The sequence below is a fragment of the Salvelinus alpinus genome, chromosome 7 (assembly GCF_045679555.1).
Source record: "Salvelinus alpinus chromosome 7, SLU_Salpinus.1, whole genome shotgun sequence".
NCBI lineage: Eukaryota > Metazoa > Chordata > Actinopteri > Salmoniformes > Salmonidae > Salvelinus > Salvelinus alpinus.
In genome coordinates, this window is record NC_092092.1 from 9,709,378 (window position 1) to 9,729,237 (window position 19,860).

Consider the following 19,860-nt stretch of genomic DNA (forward strand, 5'->3'; position numbering starts at 1 on the left):
TTATTGTAAATTGTAACGTATCCCTCGATGGTATTTGTTTGTTCAACATTATTCATTGTTGGATCATAGGACATAAAATAGATATATATATATATTGAACCATAAGGGTTGTACTAATGAGCTATGATTTAAAAAAAATATCATAATAGAGGACTACTAAAATAATATTATTTCAGTGTAGATAAGGGATGGCTTGTTTAAATGAAAACCAGCCATACAAGCCAGTGTATAAATCAAATGTATTTGCATATGAATGGAGTGGAAATTAGATTACTTTGTGATCTGTAACATAAGTAACATTAATGTGGGGGGGGGGGGTCGAAATTATATTATTTGTTTACCCTGATACCTGTTTATTCATAAAAAGCAGAAGATGGTAAATAATTTTAATCGCATATGCAAATTAATAGCAAAACAAAAGCTTATTAACAGGAATAGATTTAGCCTAATTGGTAACAAATATGAAGTGGGGAAAAGTGAGAATCCTAGTCAGGCAATTTTTTTATCAAATCTAGATTAAATATAGGTCTTCATGTGTATCAAATCTGTAGGCGATTGTGGGCTAAATCAATGACAAACAGCTGAAATGTTGATCTGTGATCAAAACAGGCTGGGGTGTTTTCGGTTCCGTTTAGGCGTAAGAACGCAACTGCACTGAAATGAATAGCCTAAGCAAACAAGCGGTAGCATATGCTTTTTGCCTGTATCTATAACAAGGGTTAATCCTATATCCACACATACCCCCTCAATTCGAGACCTGATTTTAACCATAAGACACCACCACAGAAATTGAGGCCTAAGGATTGCATGGTGACAGTGAATTTTTTAACCTTTATTTAACTAGGCAAGTCAGTTAAGAACAAATTATTATTTACAATGACAGCCTACCAGGGAACAGTGAGTTAACTGCCTTGTCCAGGAGCAGAACGACACATTTTTACCTTGTCAGCTCGGGGATTCGATCCAGCAACCTTTTGGTTACTGGCCCAACACTCTAACCACTAGGCTACCTGCCACCCCATGTCTATTGTGTCTATTAAACTGGGAACCTGGGGGGGAAAAAACGAGGTAAAATCATGACATCAGTGGTTTTCAGGTCAGAGAAAGATGCCAGAGTTTCTGAATTGGAATTCCGAGTTGGATGACCACTCAAAACAAACATTTTCCCCAGTCTGAGCTGGTTTTTTCAGGGTTTCCAATTGTCTTGAATGCACTGAAGTCGGAAGTCAGAGATTTTCGAGTTCCGAGTTATTTTGAATGCGCGTCTAGAGACCTAAGCTCCCTCTTATTTCTGAATAGGGCTACCCCGAACAAAGAAGCCCTTGTGTCTGTATTGAAGTGAGAAATAGGCATATCTATACAGTAATGGTGGCTGGCTACGATATCAACTAGCCTAATAATTTTTGTATTGAGGTGATATGCCTATTTGAGCTAAATCGATAAATGAAATTGATTAGATTACTCCGACAATGAATTTTTTTTTTTACAAAATCATGTACATGTAGATGTTTGTAAGGTGTTCATGGTGAGATCTTCAAAAATAAACTAAACAGACACTTAAACTAACACTTGACTCGTAACACATGTAGACTTTTTTAAGGCGTTCATTGTTAGATCTTTCATAATAAACTTACAAGCAAGCAGACATGTGACCTGTCAATGCCACGTCTACGTGACGTGTATGTGTCACGTAACCTGAACGTGACATGAACGCGACTGCAGTTTGAAGCCGTAGGAAAAACTTGTCTCCATTGACAGTCCATGTTAATTCGTGGCGGTATTTTATGGCGCTAGGAAGACTTTAGGTGACTTGGTGAGAGGTATCAGTAGCTTCACAAAGCTTCATTCTGGCACGAATCACCCCCTACACACTGATGAGCGTAGTTTCTCTTTGGTAATAGGCTATTCACAGGACAAGAGATCCCTGATCTGTTATTGTTATTGAGCAATGTATCAAATATAGCCCTTTATTTATAATGGTACAGTTCAGTTGTATTTTTCCTGAATTATGTATATTGTATGTGGCCTATTGTCTCTAACAGTTTTTTCTTAGGGAAAACCTAATCCATTAAATTAGGTAATACTATTATTGATCACATTTTAACCCGATTTGTAATTATAATTTCCTCATCAAAATTATTGTAACTGTTTTTCTCAAAATGTGCTGCTGTTTTACAGCGAGACTGACTGTCCCATTGTTGTCTGAATATAAGAATGTACGTAAATCCGTGGAGCTGTTCTGCGCTAGGCTACGTCAGAAATCGTGCCCAGCCAAAACACAACAAACCAAGCCACGCTGTCCACTGCCAAACCAGTGGCTGCTGCGGGCGCCCACAAATACTGACCCGGAATCAGTTCAAGCAGCCGTCATCGGTCATCCTATCCCTTCCTACAGGGTTATAATCACTAACACTGATCTCTTATCAGGGCTAGCGTTGACTCCAGCTCAGACCGAACAAGGCTTGGCTAGCAGCGGTAGTCACACCCCTCTCTTGTATCAAATGGGTATTTAGGGTTTTTGACGGACGTTTGCAGCGACTACTACGGATTCAAGGCTGCCCTAGCAACCCGCTGGATGAGCCAACCACAGTGGCGCAAGGCTTGACCCTCTGCGGCTACTGGAGACGTGCCTGCTTGGAGAGCGGAAACGACAGTCATCCGAGAGAGCTGCGGAACAGCGTGGCTGGCGTTCCAAAAGCAGGACTATAAAAAAAAATAACACTTCTGGTACTTTAAAGGCACGGTAGCGTGAATGAATGATTTATGGAAAGAAGATTTGAGCACAGGAAACAGGTTCGGCGTGAGCGGCAAGCTTTGATGTTACAGTGGATTACACTGTAGATGTAGGCTCATTTTTATAATTGTTTTATTACATTGTGTTGTCACTTTCGGTGACCAATTTGACACCTGTAGCTTTCGTTCAAGCTCCTAATTTGGAGACTTTGGGAGTTACCAGATATTATTTTTGAATCGTAATATAAACAGTCGAAAAACACCACATTCAATTTGACTCTCTTCTTTGCTACTTTGATTCGTGCGTCACACAGCTCAAATCTCGAGTTGGCGGAGAAACGGAAGAAGTGATCGAACAGTCGTGTACACGGTGTTCCATGATGGAACATAATCATTCTTCACCGTGAGGATGAACCACAGAACCAGCCCCGCCAAGGCTTACGATTTTCTGCTCAAGTTTCTCCTGGTCGGGGACAGCGATGTGGGAAAGGGGGAGATACTTGCGAGCCTCGAGAACGGAGCCAGCGAGTCTCCATATGGCTACAACATGGGTGAGTGTCCAGTTTACAACAGTGTAAATACAAAGAAACAAACAATACATTTTCAAAAATATATTTATTGAAAAGGTTTAACATTACTTCTACACCGTGCTTCTACATCTGCATTGCTTGCTGTTTGGCGTTTTAGGCTGGGTTTCTGTACAGCACTTTGTGACATAGCCTGATGTAAAAATGGCTTTATAAATACATTTGATTGATTGATGTTATGATCACCACGAATCGAAATATTGAAAGGAAAATATATTGATTGCGCAACACAAACCAGTGGTCACACGCAGCCCATTTTATGCACAACTCGTTATGGCTGGTACAGTACATGTCATCTGAGCCCAGAAAAGCGCAGTGCTCGTCATTCCTTAGCTAGCCAGTGCACATTCTTTAAGTTTAGGCGGTTATATTTGGGATTAGTGGACTAAGACCATGGCTGGGCATGTCATCTTGGACGTCTGAGAGTAGGTGTGTCCCAAATGGTGCACTACTTCTGTAGTGCACTATTATAGTGACTAGGGCCCATATTACTCCGGTCAAAAGTAGTGCCCTATTTAGGGAATATGATGCCATTTCGGACCAGAGTATGGATGATCATCATGAATGGCAAGACGTTTGATGATGTCACCCACCAGTGTCAGAGCTTGACAGTCTTCTCTTCTAGGGGGAAAAACAATAGATGTTTTATTACTGGAGATATTGACTGACTTGTTGCACTCTGCCATAAGAGGTTGACTCTGTAATATTACAGTTATCTGTCAGAGAACTGGTTGTCTCTCCCCCATCTCTCTCTCTCTCATCTCTCTCTCTCTCGCCCTCTCCCCATCTCTCTCTCTCGCCCTCTCCCCATCTCTCTCTCTCTCTCTCGCCCTCTCCCCATCTCTCTCTCTCTCTCTCTCTCCCTCTCCCCATCTTTCTCGCTCTCCCTCTCCCCATCTTTCTCGCTCTCCCTCTCCCCATCTTTCTCGCTCTCCCTCTCCCCCATCTTTCTCGCTCTCCCTCTCCCCATCTTTCTCGCTCTCCCTCTCCCCATCTTTCTCTCGCTCTCTCTCTCTCTCGCTCTCTCTCTCTCTCTCTCTCTCTCTCTCTCTCTCTCTCCCTCTCCCCATCTCTCTCTCTCTCCCTCCCTCTCCCCATCTCTCTCTCTCTCCCTCCCTCTCCCCATCTCTCTCTCTCTCCCTCCCTCTCCCCTCTCTCTCTCTCCCCATCTCCCTCTCTCTCCCTCCCTCTCCCCATCTCTCTCTCTCTCCCTCCCTCTCTCTCTCTCTCTCTCTCTCTCTCTCTCTCTCTCTCTCTCTCTCTCTCTCTCTCTCTCTCTCTCTCTCTCTCTCTCTCTCTCTCCCTACCCCCATCTCTCTCTCTCTCTCTCCACACCTTAACAATGTAACACATGTGCCATAATGTACCTTATACCTGAACATAACAGGAGTGTAATGAAATCTTGGCCATATAATGTCTCACCAACCATTGCGTTTCACAATGTATAACTTAAGTGTGCTACCCTAAAGGTGGTAGGTAGATGTTGATTTCAGGCATGTCTGAGCTTGTTTCTGCAACCGTGGGAAAACTCTCTCTCTAGCGTTGGTTCGAAGGCACGTTCAAGCTTGTTTCTTCAACCGTGGGAAAACTCTCTCCAGTGTTGGTCGAAGGCAGCTCAGGCATCAGACAGCTATTCAGGCAAAGCCCACACCAATGCTTTCCAATAAGTCAATACCTCCAGTACTGCCCGAGCCACAGTTTTTCCACAGCAATCATCACACACACTGCAAGAAGAATAATGAGGGAAACAGAAGAGCTACTGCAGGGCATGATATAATAATTGGGTTGTGAGCATAAATGCATATTTCTGTTCTCTGTAAGTAAAAAAACAAAACAATAAAGTGCATCTTATGTTTGTATTTAATACAGACTTGCTCATCCTGGATATACAGATAGCTGACTCTGCCCAGGATGTTGTGGACATGTTAATGAGGTATATGAGAGCAGAGTGTACCTCAGGGACTGACTCTTCTAGTTCCAGGCCTGGGGAGAGAGTACCTCAGGGACTGACTCCTCTAGTTCCAGGCCTGGGGAGAGTGTACCTCAGGGACTGACTCCTCTAGTTCCAGGCCTGGGGAGAGAGTACCTCAGGGACGGACTCTTCTAGTTCCAGGCCTGGGGAGAGAGTACCTCAGGGACGGACTCTTCTAGTTCCAGGCCTGGGGAGAGTGTACCTCAGGGACGGACTCCTCTAGTTCCAGGCCTGGGGAGAGAGTACCTCAGGGACGGACTCTTCTAGTTCCAGGCCTGGGGAGAGAGTACCTCAGGGACGGACTCTTCTAGTTCCAGGCCTGGGGAGAGAGTACCTCAGGGACGGACTCTTCTAGTTCCAGGCCTGGGGAGAGAGTACCTCAGGGACGGGCTCTTCTAGTTCCAGGCCTGGGGAGAGAGTACCTCATGGACGGGCTCTTCTAGTTCCAGGCCTGTGTACCTCAGGAAGAATGTTGGGTAGGTTACTTTCTAAGTGTAATCTGTTAGGTTCTAGTTACCTGTCAAATTTTTATTAGGAAAGTAACTTTTGGATTATCCAAACTCCATTAAGTAATCTGATTACTTTTAGACTATGTTCCCCTTAAGAGGCATTAGAAAAATACAAACATTTACATTGAATGACATCTATATCTAAGATAAATCGATGTTAGAGTTGACATAGCTGGCCATAAATTTGTTGCATTTTACTTTATGCGTTGGTTATGTAGGCTTCATTGCTTTGTACTACAGATAATAATAATAAGAAGAAGAAGAAGAATAGGATTAGACTGTCTTTACATTAAAAACCAAAGTCTGTCAGATTTCCAGTCATTCCAATTCATTTCATAGGCCTACCCCTTGATCTAAAAGTATAGGACTTGGAAATATAGATGAGCCAAATTGTTTTACCGGAGCATAACCCAAAAACTATGGACTTATTAGCCTACTCTGTTGTTTATGACTTTGTTGTCATGGAGAACTGATTGGGCTTATTGCTTCCAGTTGAAAAATAAATGCTGCTCTCATGGAATAGAATCCTTTAAGTTTCAGCACTACCGAAATGTGCTATTTGCGTGTGAAAAATGTATGCCATATGCTGCATTTGCTATAGACCTAATGTTTACGTTTTTTGTTGGTGACACTTTTTGACAAGTCGATAGTTTGCAGCTTTTTTAAGTCTTATCAAATGTGTACGAGTTTTAGCATGTGTCTGTAAGGCCTAAGAATATTTTTGTGGAATCAGCACAAATTCGATTGAGCAATAAAAGCCCCACCTTAAAATAAACGTGTTTTTGACAGTATGGAGCACTATAACACAGTGGAGTTTAGAAGGGAGGAACTACCTCAAACTTTGATTCCATAGGCTGGGATCCGCACTATGCAGCTGTTGCCAGAGCGCATATTTCGCAGGTTGACGTTTATTGGCATGAGTCTCGTCCTGGAGCCAGAACTGAGCGGTTTCCACTAGATGGGAAAGCTGCAAAGTCAAAATTGGCTGTATTGTAAAAATGTATGAAAACAAAAATTCGCTTTTTGGTCTTAATTTAAGGTAACAGTTAGGCATTATTGTTAGCAGTGTGGTTAGGTTTAAAATCTGGTTTTATGACTTTGTGGCTGTGCCAGCTAGTGACCACCCACTGGGCACACCACGTCATTTCAACATGGATAATATTTGGCTGAGACGTTGATCAATGAGATTACAACCTATATTCACCCACGCAAAAAGACAGCCAAACGTTAGTTGAATTACCAAAGTGTTAACACTATGCGTTCAACCATCTAAAAGCACTACCAAATGTACGATTTTTGGTTTAGTTGTCACAAAATGTCTATAACTGTGCTTTCCACCATTTTTAAAAGCACAGGAAAATTCAAAATGGTAATACAATGTCAGATTTTTGGTTTATTTATTCAACAGATTGTGTTATAACTGTGCTTCATCTGATAGCAGAACCAAATTACCTGGATTACAGTTGAGATTACATTAAAACTACATGGTGCAAGTGATCAATGCCGTTCGAGATTCTGTACAGATTATCACAGTCCTGTGACGACCTATGCATGCTATCTTGAACATGCACACTTTATATGATTATATAAGGTATTATATATAGTTACGAGTAACCTCAATGTGGACATGTATGTTTTATTCAATTACGGTTGAATGTTACATTAGTTTGTAAAATGGCCTTAACATCAGGCTATTTACTGGATTACAAAAGTAATATTGTGTTTGGTTGACAACGCAACCAAATGTCAACATTTAACTGAAATGTATTTACTGTTTGGATAGTTCCATCTGAGCCACTGGCTTAATCCCATTCTTTAACTTTTATTTTAGGTTGAGTTGGAGATATGAATCCTTGTTAATAAGATATTTATTGTACTTCAAAAATGATATTGAATTGTGTTTGGTTGTCAACGCAACCACATATCAACATTTGAAGGAGTTTTATCTTCTGCCTGGATAGTTCCAGCTGTGCCACTGACTTAGACTGGCTTCAATTCCAGTTTGTCTACAAATTGTTAATTGATATGTTGGATTCCCTTCTCCATCTCAATCAAAAATATAACTTAAAGAATAGGACTAAATAAATTTAAATAAAGTTTGTAATTTAGTCCTTTTCTTTAACATGTGTATATTTACTAAATTATATATACTAAATTAAAATTAAAAACTTTTTATATCTGTAATTTTTATCATAGGTAGACTTCAACTGTGAGAGACGGAATCTAAAACAAAAATCCAGAAAATCACATTGTATGATTTTTAAGTAATTAAGTAATTAATTAATTAATATTTCCCTCCACTTTTCAGGGAAATCTGTTCACTAGATGTTGGAACATTGCTGCGGGGACTTGCTTCCAATCAGCCACAACAGCATTAGTGAGGTCGGGCACTGATTTTGAACGATTAGGCCTGGCTCGCAGTCGGTGTTCCAATTCATTCCAAAGGTCTTTGATGGGGTTGAGGTCAGGGCTCTGTGCAGCCCAGTCAAGTTCTTCCACACCGATCTCGACAAACCATTTCTTTATGGACCTCGCTTTGTGCATGAGGAAATTATCATGATGAAACAGGAAAGGGCCTTCCCCAAACTGTTGCCACAAAGTTTGAATCACAGAATTGTCTAGAATGGCATTGTTTGCTGTAGCATTAAGATTTCCCTTCACTGGAACTAAGGGGCCTAGCCTGAACCATTAAACCAGACCCAGACCATTATTCCTCCTCCACCGAACTTTACTGTTGGCACAATGCATTGTGGCAGGTAGCGTCCGCCAAACCCATACTCGTCGGTTGGACTGCCAGATGGTGAAGCGGGATTCATGAGTCCAGAGAACGCGCTTCCACTGCTCCAGAGTCCAATGGCGGTGAGCTTTACACCCCTCCAGTCGACGCTTGGCAGTGCGCATGGTGATCTTAGGCTTGTGTGAGGACGTTGCTTCAAGAGGCAGTTTGGAACTCGTTCTGTGAGCTTGTGTGGCCTACCACTTTGCGGCTGAGACGTTGTTGCTCCTAGACGTTTACACTTCACAAAAACAGCACTTACAGTTGACCGGGGAAGCTCTAGCAGGGAAGAAATTTGACACTGACTTGTTGGAAAGTTGGCATCCTATGATGGTGCCACGTTGAATGTCGCTGAGCTCATCAGTAAGGCCATTCTACTGCTATTGTTTGTCTACGGAGGTTGCATGGCTGTGTGCTCGATTTTATACACCTGTCGGCAACAGGTGTGGCTGAAATAATAGCTGAATCCTTTCTTAATTTAAAGTAATCCTAGAAGTAATCATCTAGTTGTTAAAAAGTATCTGTAATCTGATTTACAATATTTTTTTCTGGTACTTTTTTTTGTAATCTGTTACTCCCCAACCATGCTCATGGGAGGGCACAGGAAAGAGCAGACCTCTCTGGTAACCTCTTTGTTCTCTTTCGGTCTGGCTACTACACACTATTCTATTACAACTAATCTATTAGATATTGTGGGAAACCACTAGGTACGTTTATGATTTGGTGGCTTTGATGCTAGGTCTATTAGTGAACATGTATTGAGTAATAAGTGAATTTGTCCAAATATATGTATGATATCTTCAACTGAGGGGACTAGATACATAAAGTAATTTAATTTCTAAATGATAAAACAGATGTGTATAAAAATACCCTCAAATGAAATCCAATGGAATGAGGGTAGGCAAGTGAGTGTTGAAAAGATGTTGACAATGAGAAAGAGAGACAGAGGGACAGGGACAGAGATAATAGGGCGAGAGAGGAATAGAGACACAGGGCCAGAGATAATAGGGCGAGAGAGGAATAGAGACAGAGGGACAGAGATAATAGGGCGAGAGAGGAATAGAGACAGAGGGACAGGGACAGAGATAATAGGGCGAGAGAGGAATAGAGACAGAGGGACAGAGATAATAGGGCGAGAGAGCAATAGAGACACAGGGACAGAGATAATAGGGCGAGAGAGGAATAGAGACAGGGGGACAGGGACAGAGATAATAGGGCGAGAGAGGAATAGAGACAGAGGGACAGAGATAATAGGGCGAGAGAGCAATAGAGACAGAGGGACAGAGACAGAGATAATAGGGTGAGAGAGGAATAGACACAGGGACAGAGATAATAGGGCGAGAGAGGAATAGAGACAGAGGGACGGGGAGATGATGGGAGAGTCCGTTGTCAAACTACTACTAATTTGCTGGGAATATTCTAGAAGCTTGTACAGCCTCCATGATGTCTATTAACAGTAGAGTTCCCAACCCACTGACTATTACAACCTACCCAAACCAGAAACCGTGGACAGATGGCAGCATTCGTGCAAAACTGAAAGCGTGAACCATCGCATTAACCATGTCAAAGTGACTGGGAATATGGCCGAATACAAACAGTGTAGTTATTCCCTCCATAAGGCAATCCAACAGGAAAAAGGTCAGTATAGAGACAAAGTGGAGTCGCAATTCAACGGCTCAAACACGAGACGTATGTGGCAGGGTCTACAGACAATCACGGACTACGAATGGAAAACCAGTCACGTCGCGGATACCGACGTCTTGCTTCTGGACAAGCACCTTCTTCGCCCACTTAGAGGATAACACAGTGCCACCGACGCGGCCTGCTACAAGGACTGTGGGCTCTCCTTCTCCATGGCCGACGTGACATTTTAAGAGTGTTAACCCTCGCAAGGCTGCCAGCCCAGACGGCATCCCTAGCCGCGTCCTCAGAGCATGCGCAGACCAGCTGGCTGGAGTGTTTATGGACATATTCAATCTCTCCTCATCCCAGTTTGCTGTCCCCACTTGCATCAATATGTCAACTATTGTTCCTGTACCCAAGAAAGCGAAGGTAACTGAACTAAATGACTATCGCCCCGTAGCACTCACTTCTGTCACCATGAAGTGCTTTGAGAGACTAGTCAAGGATCATATCACCTCTACCTTACCTGACACTCTAGACCCACTTCAATTTGCTTACCGCCCCAATAGATCCATAGACGATGCCATCGCACTGCAAACTGCACACTGCTCTATCCAATCTGGACAAGAGGAATACCTATGTAAGAATGCTGTTCATTGACTATAGCTCACCATTCAATACCATAGTACCCTCCAAGCTCATCATTAAGCTTGGGGCCCTGGGTCTGACCCCGCCCTGTGCAACTGGGTCCTGGACTTCCTGACGGGCCAACCCCAGGTGATGAAGGTAGGAAACAACACCTCCACTTCACTGATCCTCAACACAGGGGCCCCACAAGGGTGTGTGCTCAGCCCCCTCCTGTACTCCCTGTTCACCCATGACTGCATGGTTACCACGCACACCTCCAACTCAATCATTAAGTCTGCAGACAACACAATAGTAGTAGGCTTGATCACCAACAATGACGAGACAGCCTACAGGGAGGAGGTGAGGGCCCTGGGAGAGTGGTGCCAGGAAAATAACCTCTTACTCAACGTCAATAAAACCAAGGAGCTGATCGTGGACTTCAGGAAACAGCCCCTATCCACATTGATGGGACCGCAGTGGAGAAGGTGGAAAGCTTCAAGTTCCTCGCCGTACACTGAAATGATCCACCCACACAGACAGTGTGGTGAAGAAGGCGCAACAGGAGGCTGAATAAATTTGGCTTGGCCCCTAAAACCCTCAAACTTTTACAGATGCACAATTGAGAGCATGCTGTCGGGTACCTGGTACGGCAACTGTACCGCCCGCAACCGCCGGGCTCTCCAGTGGGTGGTGGTGTCTGCCCAATGTATCACCGGGGGCAAACTACCTGCCCTCCAGGACACCTACAGCACCCGATGTCGCAGGAAGGCCAAAAAGATCATCAAGGCCATCAACCACCTGAGCGAGGTCAGTACAGGTGCATCAAAGCTGGGACCGAGAAGCTGTTTTTCAGTCTATCTCAAGGCCATCAGACAGTTAAATAGCCATCACTACCCAGCTTCCACCCGGTTACACAACCCTGCACCTTAGAGGCTGCTGCCCTATATAAATAGACTTGGAATCACTGGCCACTTTAATAATGGAACACTAGTCACTTTAATAATGTTTACATACTGCTTTACTCATCTCATATGTATATACTGTTTTCTATTTTACTGTATTTAAGTCAATGCCACTCCGACATTGCTCAGTCTAATATTTATATATTTCTTAATTCCATTCTTTTAGATTCGTGTGAATTCTTAGATATTACTGTACTGTTGGCGCTACAGTAGGAACACAAACATTTCGCTACACCTGCAATAACATCTGCTAAATATGTGTATGTGACCAATAGAATTCGATTTACAGACAGGCCTTCCCCATTCCCCTGGTCGGGGAGCTTTTCCAGGGTGAAATGAGTCTGTCATAGCCTGCCCTAAACAGAGAGGGTATACATCCTAACTGAGGACTTTACAGGGGGTCAGAAAGTTTTAAAGAAAGATAATGTTCATATTTTTTTTACAAACCCAGGAGCTTTTTGCGTTCATTGCATTACGAATTCCATTCTGTGAGCGGTGAGGCAGACAGGCTACCAGCACACAGTGTATCAGGAAACGGTCCATTATGTAAGGACAACAACCAGGTAGATGGAGAAAGTGTTTTACAGTGATTGTGTTCCAAATGGCAGGGCTCTGGCCAAAAGTAGTGCACTGTGTTCTTGTTTTTCTTCAATATTGTGTTTTTTCTGCTCTGCGACATTCAGAATGTGTCACTCTCTATTAACACACCTCCTGAGGGAGACTTGCCAACATGCAATATGAAGCACTTTGGAGATTCAGGGAAAGTGTTATGGGGTATAAATGTAAAACATCATCATCAACAGTGTTTGTTTTTATTCTCTTTAACTGATCTTTGTTTGACTGATTCCTAGAGGGAGCTGTATAAAAGGCAGTTAGTATGAGTCCCAAATGGTACCCTATTTCCTATGAGCCCTGTTCAAAAGTAGTGCACCATATAGAGGATAGGGATCTATTTGGGACGCAAACAGGGTTTTCCTCAGAGGACCTTAGTTAGCTGCTAATTACCTAATTTTCTCTCTTAGTGTTTCTTTCTTAATGTTGTCATGACAACAACACCAGCCGTCGTCATCTAGAGGGAATCAAAGGCCGGTGTGAAGTCATTCCTTTATTCCCGTGGGAAGTGTATGTGTGTCCCCGCACGTGTGTGTGTTCCTACTCCCATTTGTTATTGCACTCCTTTATTAAAAACACTTTATAAAATCACTGCGAAATTGTGTTGTGGTTGTGAAAACAGAAATATTTTACAGGTTTTCCTGATTATACTATAGAGGGGCAGTTATCAACTTAATCTTCTGGAGAATCCAATAAGGGACACATGGCAAGCTCCCTCGGAAGAATTTAAATTACATTTTGGTATACCTATTACCTGAGGTATACCAATTAAGAGACAAATATTTTCCAAACTTATTTTGAGGTTTGTCTCTACATTGCTACTTTAAGATGAAGTTCTGTCTGACTTTTGCTGCTTGAATGATGTGTTGGTTTCTACATTGAAAACATGGACAAAATCCACACACTGAAGAATGTGTGGGTATTCTCTTGGTGTTCTCTTGCACGACCAGTGAAATCTTTTGTATGTTTTTGTACACTACAATTTCTCCTGGTTGTATTGACATGGTTTGTTGTCTGTGGCCCTGCTCTGTTTTTGCTAATATCACAGGATATGATGAATCTGATGTGTGTTTTATATAGGAGCCACAGTTTCCTCCACCTCCCGGCTGGTTTGGCTTGTTTTAAACACCATGGAACAGAGGCTGTGTCCCACATGGCACCCTATTCCCTATATAGTGCACTACTTTCTACCGGATCCCTATGGGCCCTGGTCAAACGTAGTGCACTGTATAGGGAATAGGGCGCCATTAAGGATGCAGACAGTGTTTCCCCTTCAGCGCTCTGGCCAACAATTTCTGTTGCCGTCAGGCTACTAAATGTGGAATCAACAGGATCCAACGTTCATCTCAGTTTTGGGTCAGTTCTACTAATAGGATGGAATAAAGGGAGAGTGGAAGCATTTCTGTGGTCAGCCAGTCTCCATGGCCAGAGAAAGATGGTTCAGTCCCAAATCATACCCTATTCCCTATATAGTGCACTACTTTTATCAAGGGCCCATAGGGCTCTCGTCAAAAAATAGTGTACTATGTAGGGAACAGGGTACCATTTGGGATGTGCACAGAGAGTGAGCTGGGCGGTCTGGATGAGATGATGGCTGAGTTGGAGCGCTCGCAGGGGAATGACCACAGACTCCAGAAGCAGTGGAACAGTTGGAACACAGACAGTGGAGTGACCACAGAGATTCTAGAATCCCTCTGCTCCAACAGAATCCTTCCATAAACTGTTGTTGAGGTCACAGGCCACAGAACAGTTCCAAACCAAATTAGATCACTTGATTATAGTTCAGAACACACACATACAGGGAAAGAGTCACGCATGTACAAAGACAGAAATACTAAATTACCGCGTGGTGATATCAGCATGGAAGGCCAAAACTCCATCCCACTAAAACAGGCTGAAATTTCAGGCGTCTTTTCAAACAGCTCTTACACTAAAAGGGCATTTTCATAATTGTCACAATTTCACAGTGTTATTCCAACCTCATTGTGAGACAAATCACATTTTTGACTGCACTGGGCCTTTAACAGAAGGATAGGGAGGAGAGGAGAAGAGAGGGGGAAGGAGGAGAGCTATTGAGCCCTACAGTAATCATACTGAAAGAAAATGCATGCAATCAGTAACAGATGGCAGAGAGGTGAGATGGAGGGATGAAGGTTGACGGGGGGAAAGGGGGGAGTGACCTGCAGGATTCAGCCTTACTGTATCAGGCTGGTAGTAATGTAGTAGGTGACTGACTGGATGTGTGCCGAATGGCACCCTGGTTCCTCTATAGTGCACTTCTGTTGACCAGAGCCCATTGGGAATCAACCAACCTAATGCAGCTGTTTGCTTATTGTCTGGATACGTAGAGCCACACTAATGATACAATTACTCTGACATATCCAAACCTAGAGAGAGCACTTCTTTTTACACGGAAAGTATACTGTGTGTGTGTGTGTGTGAGTGACCAGGTCTGCCAGCCAACACAGGGCGCTAGGGCAGCAGGTCACCCAGAGAGCGTTGGGCCACTAACCGAAAGCTTTCTAGTTCGAATCCCCGAGCTGACTAGCTGAAAAATGTGCAGATCTGAGCTTGAGCAAGGCACCAGGGTCGCTGTCAATAATGTCTGATCACTGGCCGTGACCCCACTCTCTCAGGGAGTGCACTTGTACAAATATAAGCACCCCCTATTTGACCTCTGATGATGCATGTCAACAGACATAATAATGATTATCATAACCCCTTACATAACGTCGCCTCTCCACAGTGTTTTGTGTGTTAGGCTGTATGTGCTAGGCTTTGGGTTTTTCTCAAAATAACCCTTCAGACTCCTGAGGGGCCCTCATATGAAAACTGTCTCTGCCAGTTTTAACTGGAGCTGGCACCTCACACAGAGTTTCATAACAGAGTCAGAATCACATCCCATATCAACTATCATTCAATAGACATAAACAAGGATATACAGAGCCTTCGGAAAGTATTCAGACCCCTTGTTTTTCCACACTTTGTTACGTTACAGCCTTATTCTAAAATGTATTAAATGTGGGGGTTTTTCAGCAATCTACACACAATACCCCATGACCATGCGAAAACAGGTTTTTAGAAATTGTACGAACTGTATTAAAAATAGAAAAGATAACTTATGTAAATAAGGTTTCAGACCCTTTGCTATGAGACTCGGAATTGAGCTCAGGTACATCCTGTTTCCATTGATCATCCTTGAGATGTTTCTCCAACTTCATTGGAGTTGTCACGACGTGGACCTTCTGGGTGTATATTGTGGCTCCCCCATCTCTCACTCTCTCCCACCACAGGTTTTACAACGGTCATAAATTCCGGGTAGAAACTATCTTCCCTGCCATGGGGTATTGAGGGACAGAGCGTATGGAGAACAAAGACATTCCTCTTGCCCAAAACTCCCAATCCCCAAAATTGGAGAATGAAACAATATTTCTATTTTTGAGAATGTGGGAATTGGAGGAGATGGAGGAGGAGGAGTGCCAAGATGGAGGTGGAGGAGTGCCAAGATGGCTGCGAGGTGGCTTCAATAGAGCTTTTGTGATTAGAGTTATTGATGTTTTTACATAGGTAGATGAATTGGAAAAGATGACTATTAGCTAACAGGACAGTGTGCCTGACTATTGAGTGAGTCAACGTATGTGTAGATGTGTTTGTCCTTGTTAATTAGAGGAGTCTGTAGCTGAGCTCTTGTATGTGTTTGCGTGTGAGCACACGTGCATGTGTGTGAGTTTATGGACACATACTGTAGCCATGCTTTTGTGTGACTCTTCCTCAGGGTGTCAACACAAACTACAGTATGTCCAATCCAATTACACAACGTCAAGTCAGAGACGGACCGATCCAAACCCAACCAGACAGTTGAGGCAGCACAGAGGCCGGAACGACACCTAGAGGGATGCGTTATGGGTACAGGTCGTGAGGAGGGCGGTTGCCAGGGGTGACAGTTTGACTGGTGAACTGACTCTTGATGTGGAGGAAAAGCATTAAATGCCACCTGTCAGCTGCCATCGGTATCTGTGAGCGCACGCGTGGAGACACACACACTCACACACTTTATATTAGTAAATACAGTGCAATACAGTCCATTATGACGATGCAATACAGTCCATTATGACGATGCAATACAGTCCATTATGACGATGCAAATCACATTTTATTGGTCACATACACATGGTTAGCAGATATTAATGCGAGTGTAGCGAAATGCTTGTGCTTCTAGTTCCGACCGTGACAGTAATATCTAATAAGTCATCTAACCATTTCACAACAACTACCTCATATACACACAAGTGTAAAGGAATGAATGCAATGCAAATGTTACATTTGTGCTGCTCTCATTGGCCAACAGTAAAGCGTGGCTTTTCTGCCGTTTATTACTGTAATTATCAGGACCTCTTATTGAGCAGACACGCAGTACACTGCTGCTTCCTGACATGGTACGGCTCTGAGTACCTACTGAAGCTTCATCATAATACTCACAGGTTTAGTGTGCTTGTGTGTGTCTTTGTTTGCATGTATCCGTGCGTGCTTGCAGACGTGTGTGTGTGGTGTGTGTGTGTGTGTGTGTGTGTGTTGCTGCTGTCACTATGTAGCTGTCTGTGCTGTGCAGTATGAGTCATTCTCACTGGGTGAGATCCAGTGGGGATTTCATCATCACTACTGTAACTTAACCCTTAGATGGTCATGGATTTAGTTTGATTTCTATGCAAACACATTGTTGTCATCTTCACGTACACACACACACACACACACACACACACGTATGTGTCATTCTGTGGTGGTAGCGTAATGTCTGTGGGGTGATGGGTTAACATTGGATCTGGTCTACGGAATCCTGGCCTTTGAGAGACACACACACACAGCCTAGGAATCCTGCCCTTTGACCCCACCTACGTGTCTGATGAGAAAGCACAGCAGGGTCATGTAAAGTCTCATTACATCTCTGCCACTAAGCACATTAGTGTGTGTCTGTGTGTCTGTATGTGCACACCAGTATTTGACATTATGCCAATATGCCATCGTAATCAACAACGTAAGAAGATTTCAAGTACTTAGCTAAATGTTCCAGATGATGGAATCAGCACTTGAAAAGGTCCAGTGTGACGGATGAAGGGCGTGAGTGTGGTGGCGTGAGTGATTTGTGATGCTGTGTCTGATGAGGTCTCTAGGGCCAGGTATGGAAGCAGCCGTCACTGCCTTAGGAGTCGGGGGGCCCTTCTAATGTCGGGGGATTTTCAACAGGATCAGATTTCTATCCCAGTGTCACTTTGGAATGTCTAACACTCTAGACTCTGTTTAGGAGTCATCTGAGTGACCTGTGTGTGCGTGTGTGCGTTTAATCTGTGCATGCGTTCATCAGCGTTGCTTCACACGTCTGCCCACCTCCCTCACCACCCTATTCCCCGTTATAGTGCACTACTTTGGACCAGGCCCCATAGGGGATGTAGACATGTTCACTCACTCAGTGTTAAAGTTTAATCTGCTCCCTGCTGGATGACAGATGGAGAGTTCCTCTTCCACATGTTACCTCCTGATTCCTCCTGAAACATACAGAGCCCCATTAGTATCCTCTTATTCGTCTGTCTGTCTGTCTGTCTGTGTCTCTCTCTCTCTGCGTTTCTCTCTGTCTCTCTCTCTCTCTGCGTCTCTCTCTCTCTCTCTCTCTCTCTCTCTGCGTCTCTCTCTCTCTCTCTCTCTCTCTCTCTCTCTCTCTCTCTCTCTCTCTCTCTGCGTCTCTCTCTCTCTCTCTCTCTCTCTGCGTCTCTCTCTCTCTCTCTCTGCGTCTCTCTCTCTGCGTCTCTCTCTCTCTCTCTCTCTCTCTCTCTCTCTCTGCGTCTCTCTCTCTCTCTCTCTCTCTCTCTCTCTCTCTCTCTCTCTCTCTCTCTCTCTCTCTCTCTCTCTCTCTCTCAATTCAATTCAATTCAATTCAAGGGGCTTTATTGGCATGGGAAACATGTGTTAACATTGCCAAAGCAAGTGAGGTAGGTAATATACAAAAGTCAAATAAACAATAAAAATGAACAGTAAACATTACACATACAGAAGTTTCAAAACAATAAAGACATTACAAATGTCATATTATATATATGCAGTGTTGTAACAATGTACAAATGGTTAAAGCACACAAGTTAAAATAAATAAACATAAATATGGGTTGTATTTACAGTGGTGTTTGTTCTTCACTGGTTGCCCTTTTCTTGTGGCAACAGGTCACAAATCTTGCTGCTGTGATGGCACACTGTGGAATTTCACCCAGTAGATATGGGAGTTTATCAAAATTGGATTTGTTTTCGAATTCTTTGTGGATCTGTGTAATCTGAGGGAAATATGTCTCTCTAATATGGTCATACATTGGGCAGGAGGTTAGGAAGTGCAGCTCAGTTTCCACCTCATTTTGTGGGCAGTGTGCACATAGCCTGTCTTCTCTTGAGAGCCATGTCTGCCTACGGCGGCCTTTCTCAATAGCAAGGCTATGCTCACTGAGTCTGTACATAGTCAAAGCTTTCCTTAAGTTTGGGTCAGTCACAGTGGTCAGGTATTCTCTCTCTCTCTCTCTCTGCGTCTGTCTCTCTCTCTCTCTCTGCGTCTCTCTCTCTCTCTCTCTCTCTCTCTCTCTCTCTCTCTCTCTCTCTCTCTCTGCTCTCTCTCTCTCTCTCTCTGCGTCTCTCTCTCTCTCTCTCTGCGTCTCTCTCTCTCTCTCTGCGTCTCTCTCTCTCTGCCTCTCTCTCTCTCTCTCTGCGTCTCTCTCTCTCTCTCTCTCTGCCTCTCTCTCTCTCTCTCTCTGCCTCTCTCTCTCTCTCTCTCTCTGCGTCTCTCTCTCTCTCTCTCTCTGCGTCTCTCTCTCTCTCTCTCTCTCTCTCTGCGTCTCTCTCTCTCTCTCTCTCTCTGCGTCTCTCTCTCTCTCTCTCTCTGCGTCTCTCTCTCTCTCTCTCTCTCTGCGTCTCTCTCTCTCTCTCTCTCTCTCTCTCTCTCTCTCTCTCTCTCTCTGCGTCTCTCTCTCTCTCTCTCTCTGCGTCTCTCTCTCTCTCTCTCTGCGTCTCTCTCTCTCTCTGCGTCTCTCTCTCTCTCTGCGTCTCTCTCTCTCTGCGTCTCTCTCTCTCTCTCTCTCTGTCTGTCTGTCAATTCAATTCAATTGACTTTATTGACATGGCAAGTTATTATTACTTACATTGTCAAAGTATACATATCGAAAAATTTAAATAAAATATATATGTATATATATATATACACAAAATATATATATATTTATATATAAATAAATGGTGGGACTAACAGCAATAATAATAGTAGTAGTGGACATGGGATTACCATTAATAACAGCTACAACAACAATATTAATCAGAACAACAATACATTAAAGCAACAGTAGTAGACCAGTGTCAACATGACTGAGAAGACACATGACCTGGTACGAAAGACAAAACAAAACTAAGCTAAATGGGAAATATTATCAACATTA

The 19,860-nt window shown here is 43.4% G+C and overlaps 1 protein-coding gene across 2 annotated transcripts in view; it reads left to right on the forward strand.

Annotated features, from left to right (window-relative positions):
• Positions 1 to 2,582: 2,582 nt before the first annotated feature.
• Positions 2,583 to 19,860, forward strand: part of LOC139580398 (ras-related protein Rab-40B-like) — a 32,487-nt gene continuing 15,209 nt past the window's right edge. The window contains exons 1-2 of one of the 2 annotated variants that reach the window (XM_071409028.1): positions 2,583 to 2,793; positions 3,048 to 3,284. In XM_071409028.1, the coding sequence (XP_071265129.1) occupies positions 3,143 to 3,284 (142 nt within the window). In that variant the 5' untranslated portion in view covers positions 2,583 to 2,793; positions 3,048 to 3,142. Of the gene's footprint in view, positions 2,844 to 3,047; positions 3,285 to 19,860 lie in introns of both variants that reach the window. The other variant, XM_071409027.1, reaches the window with a different exon arrangement.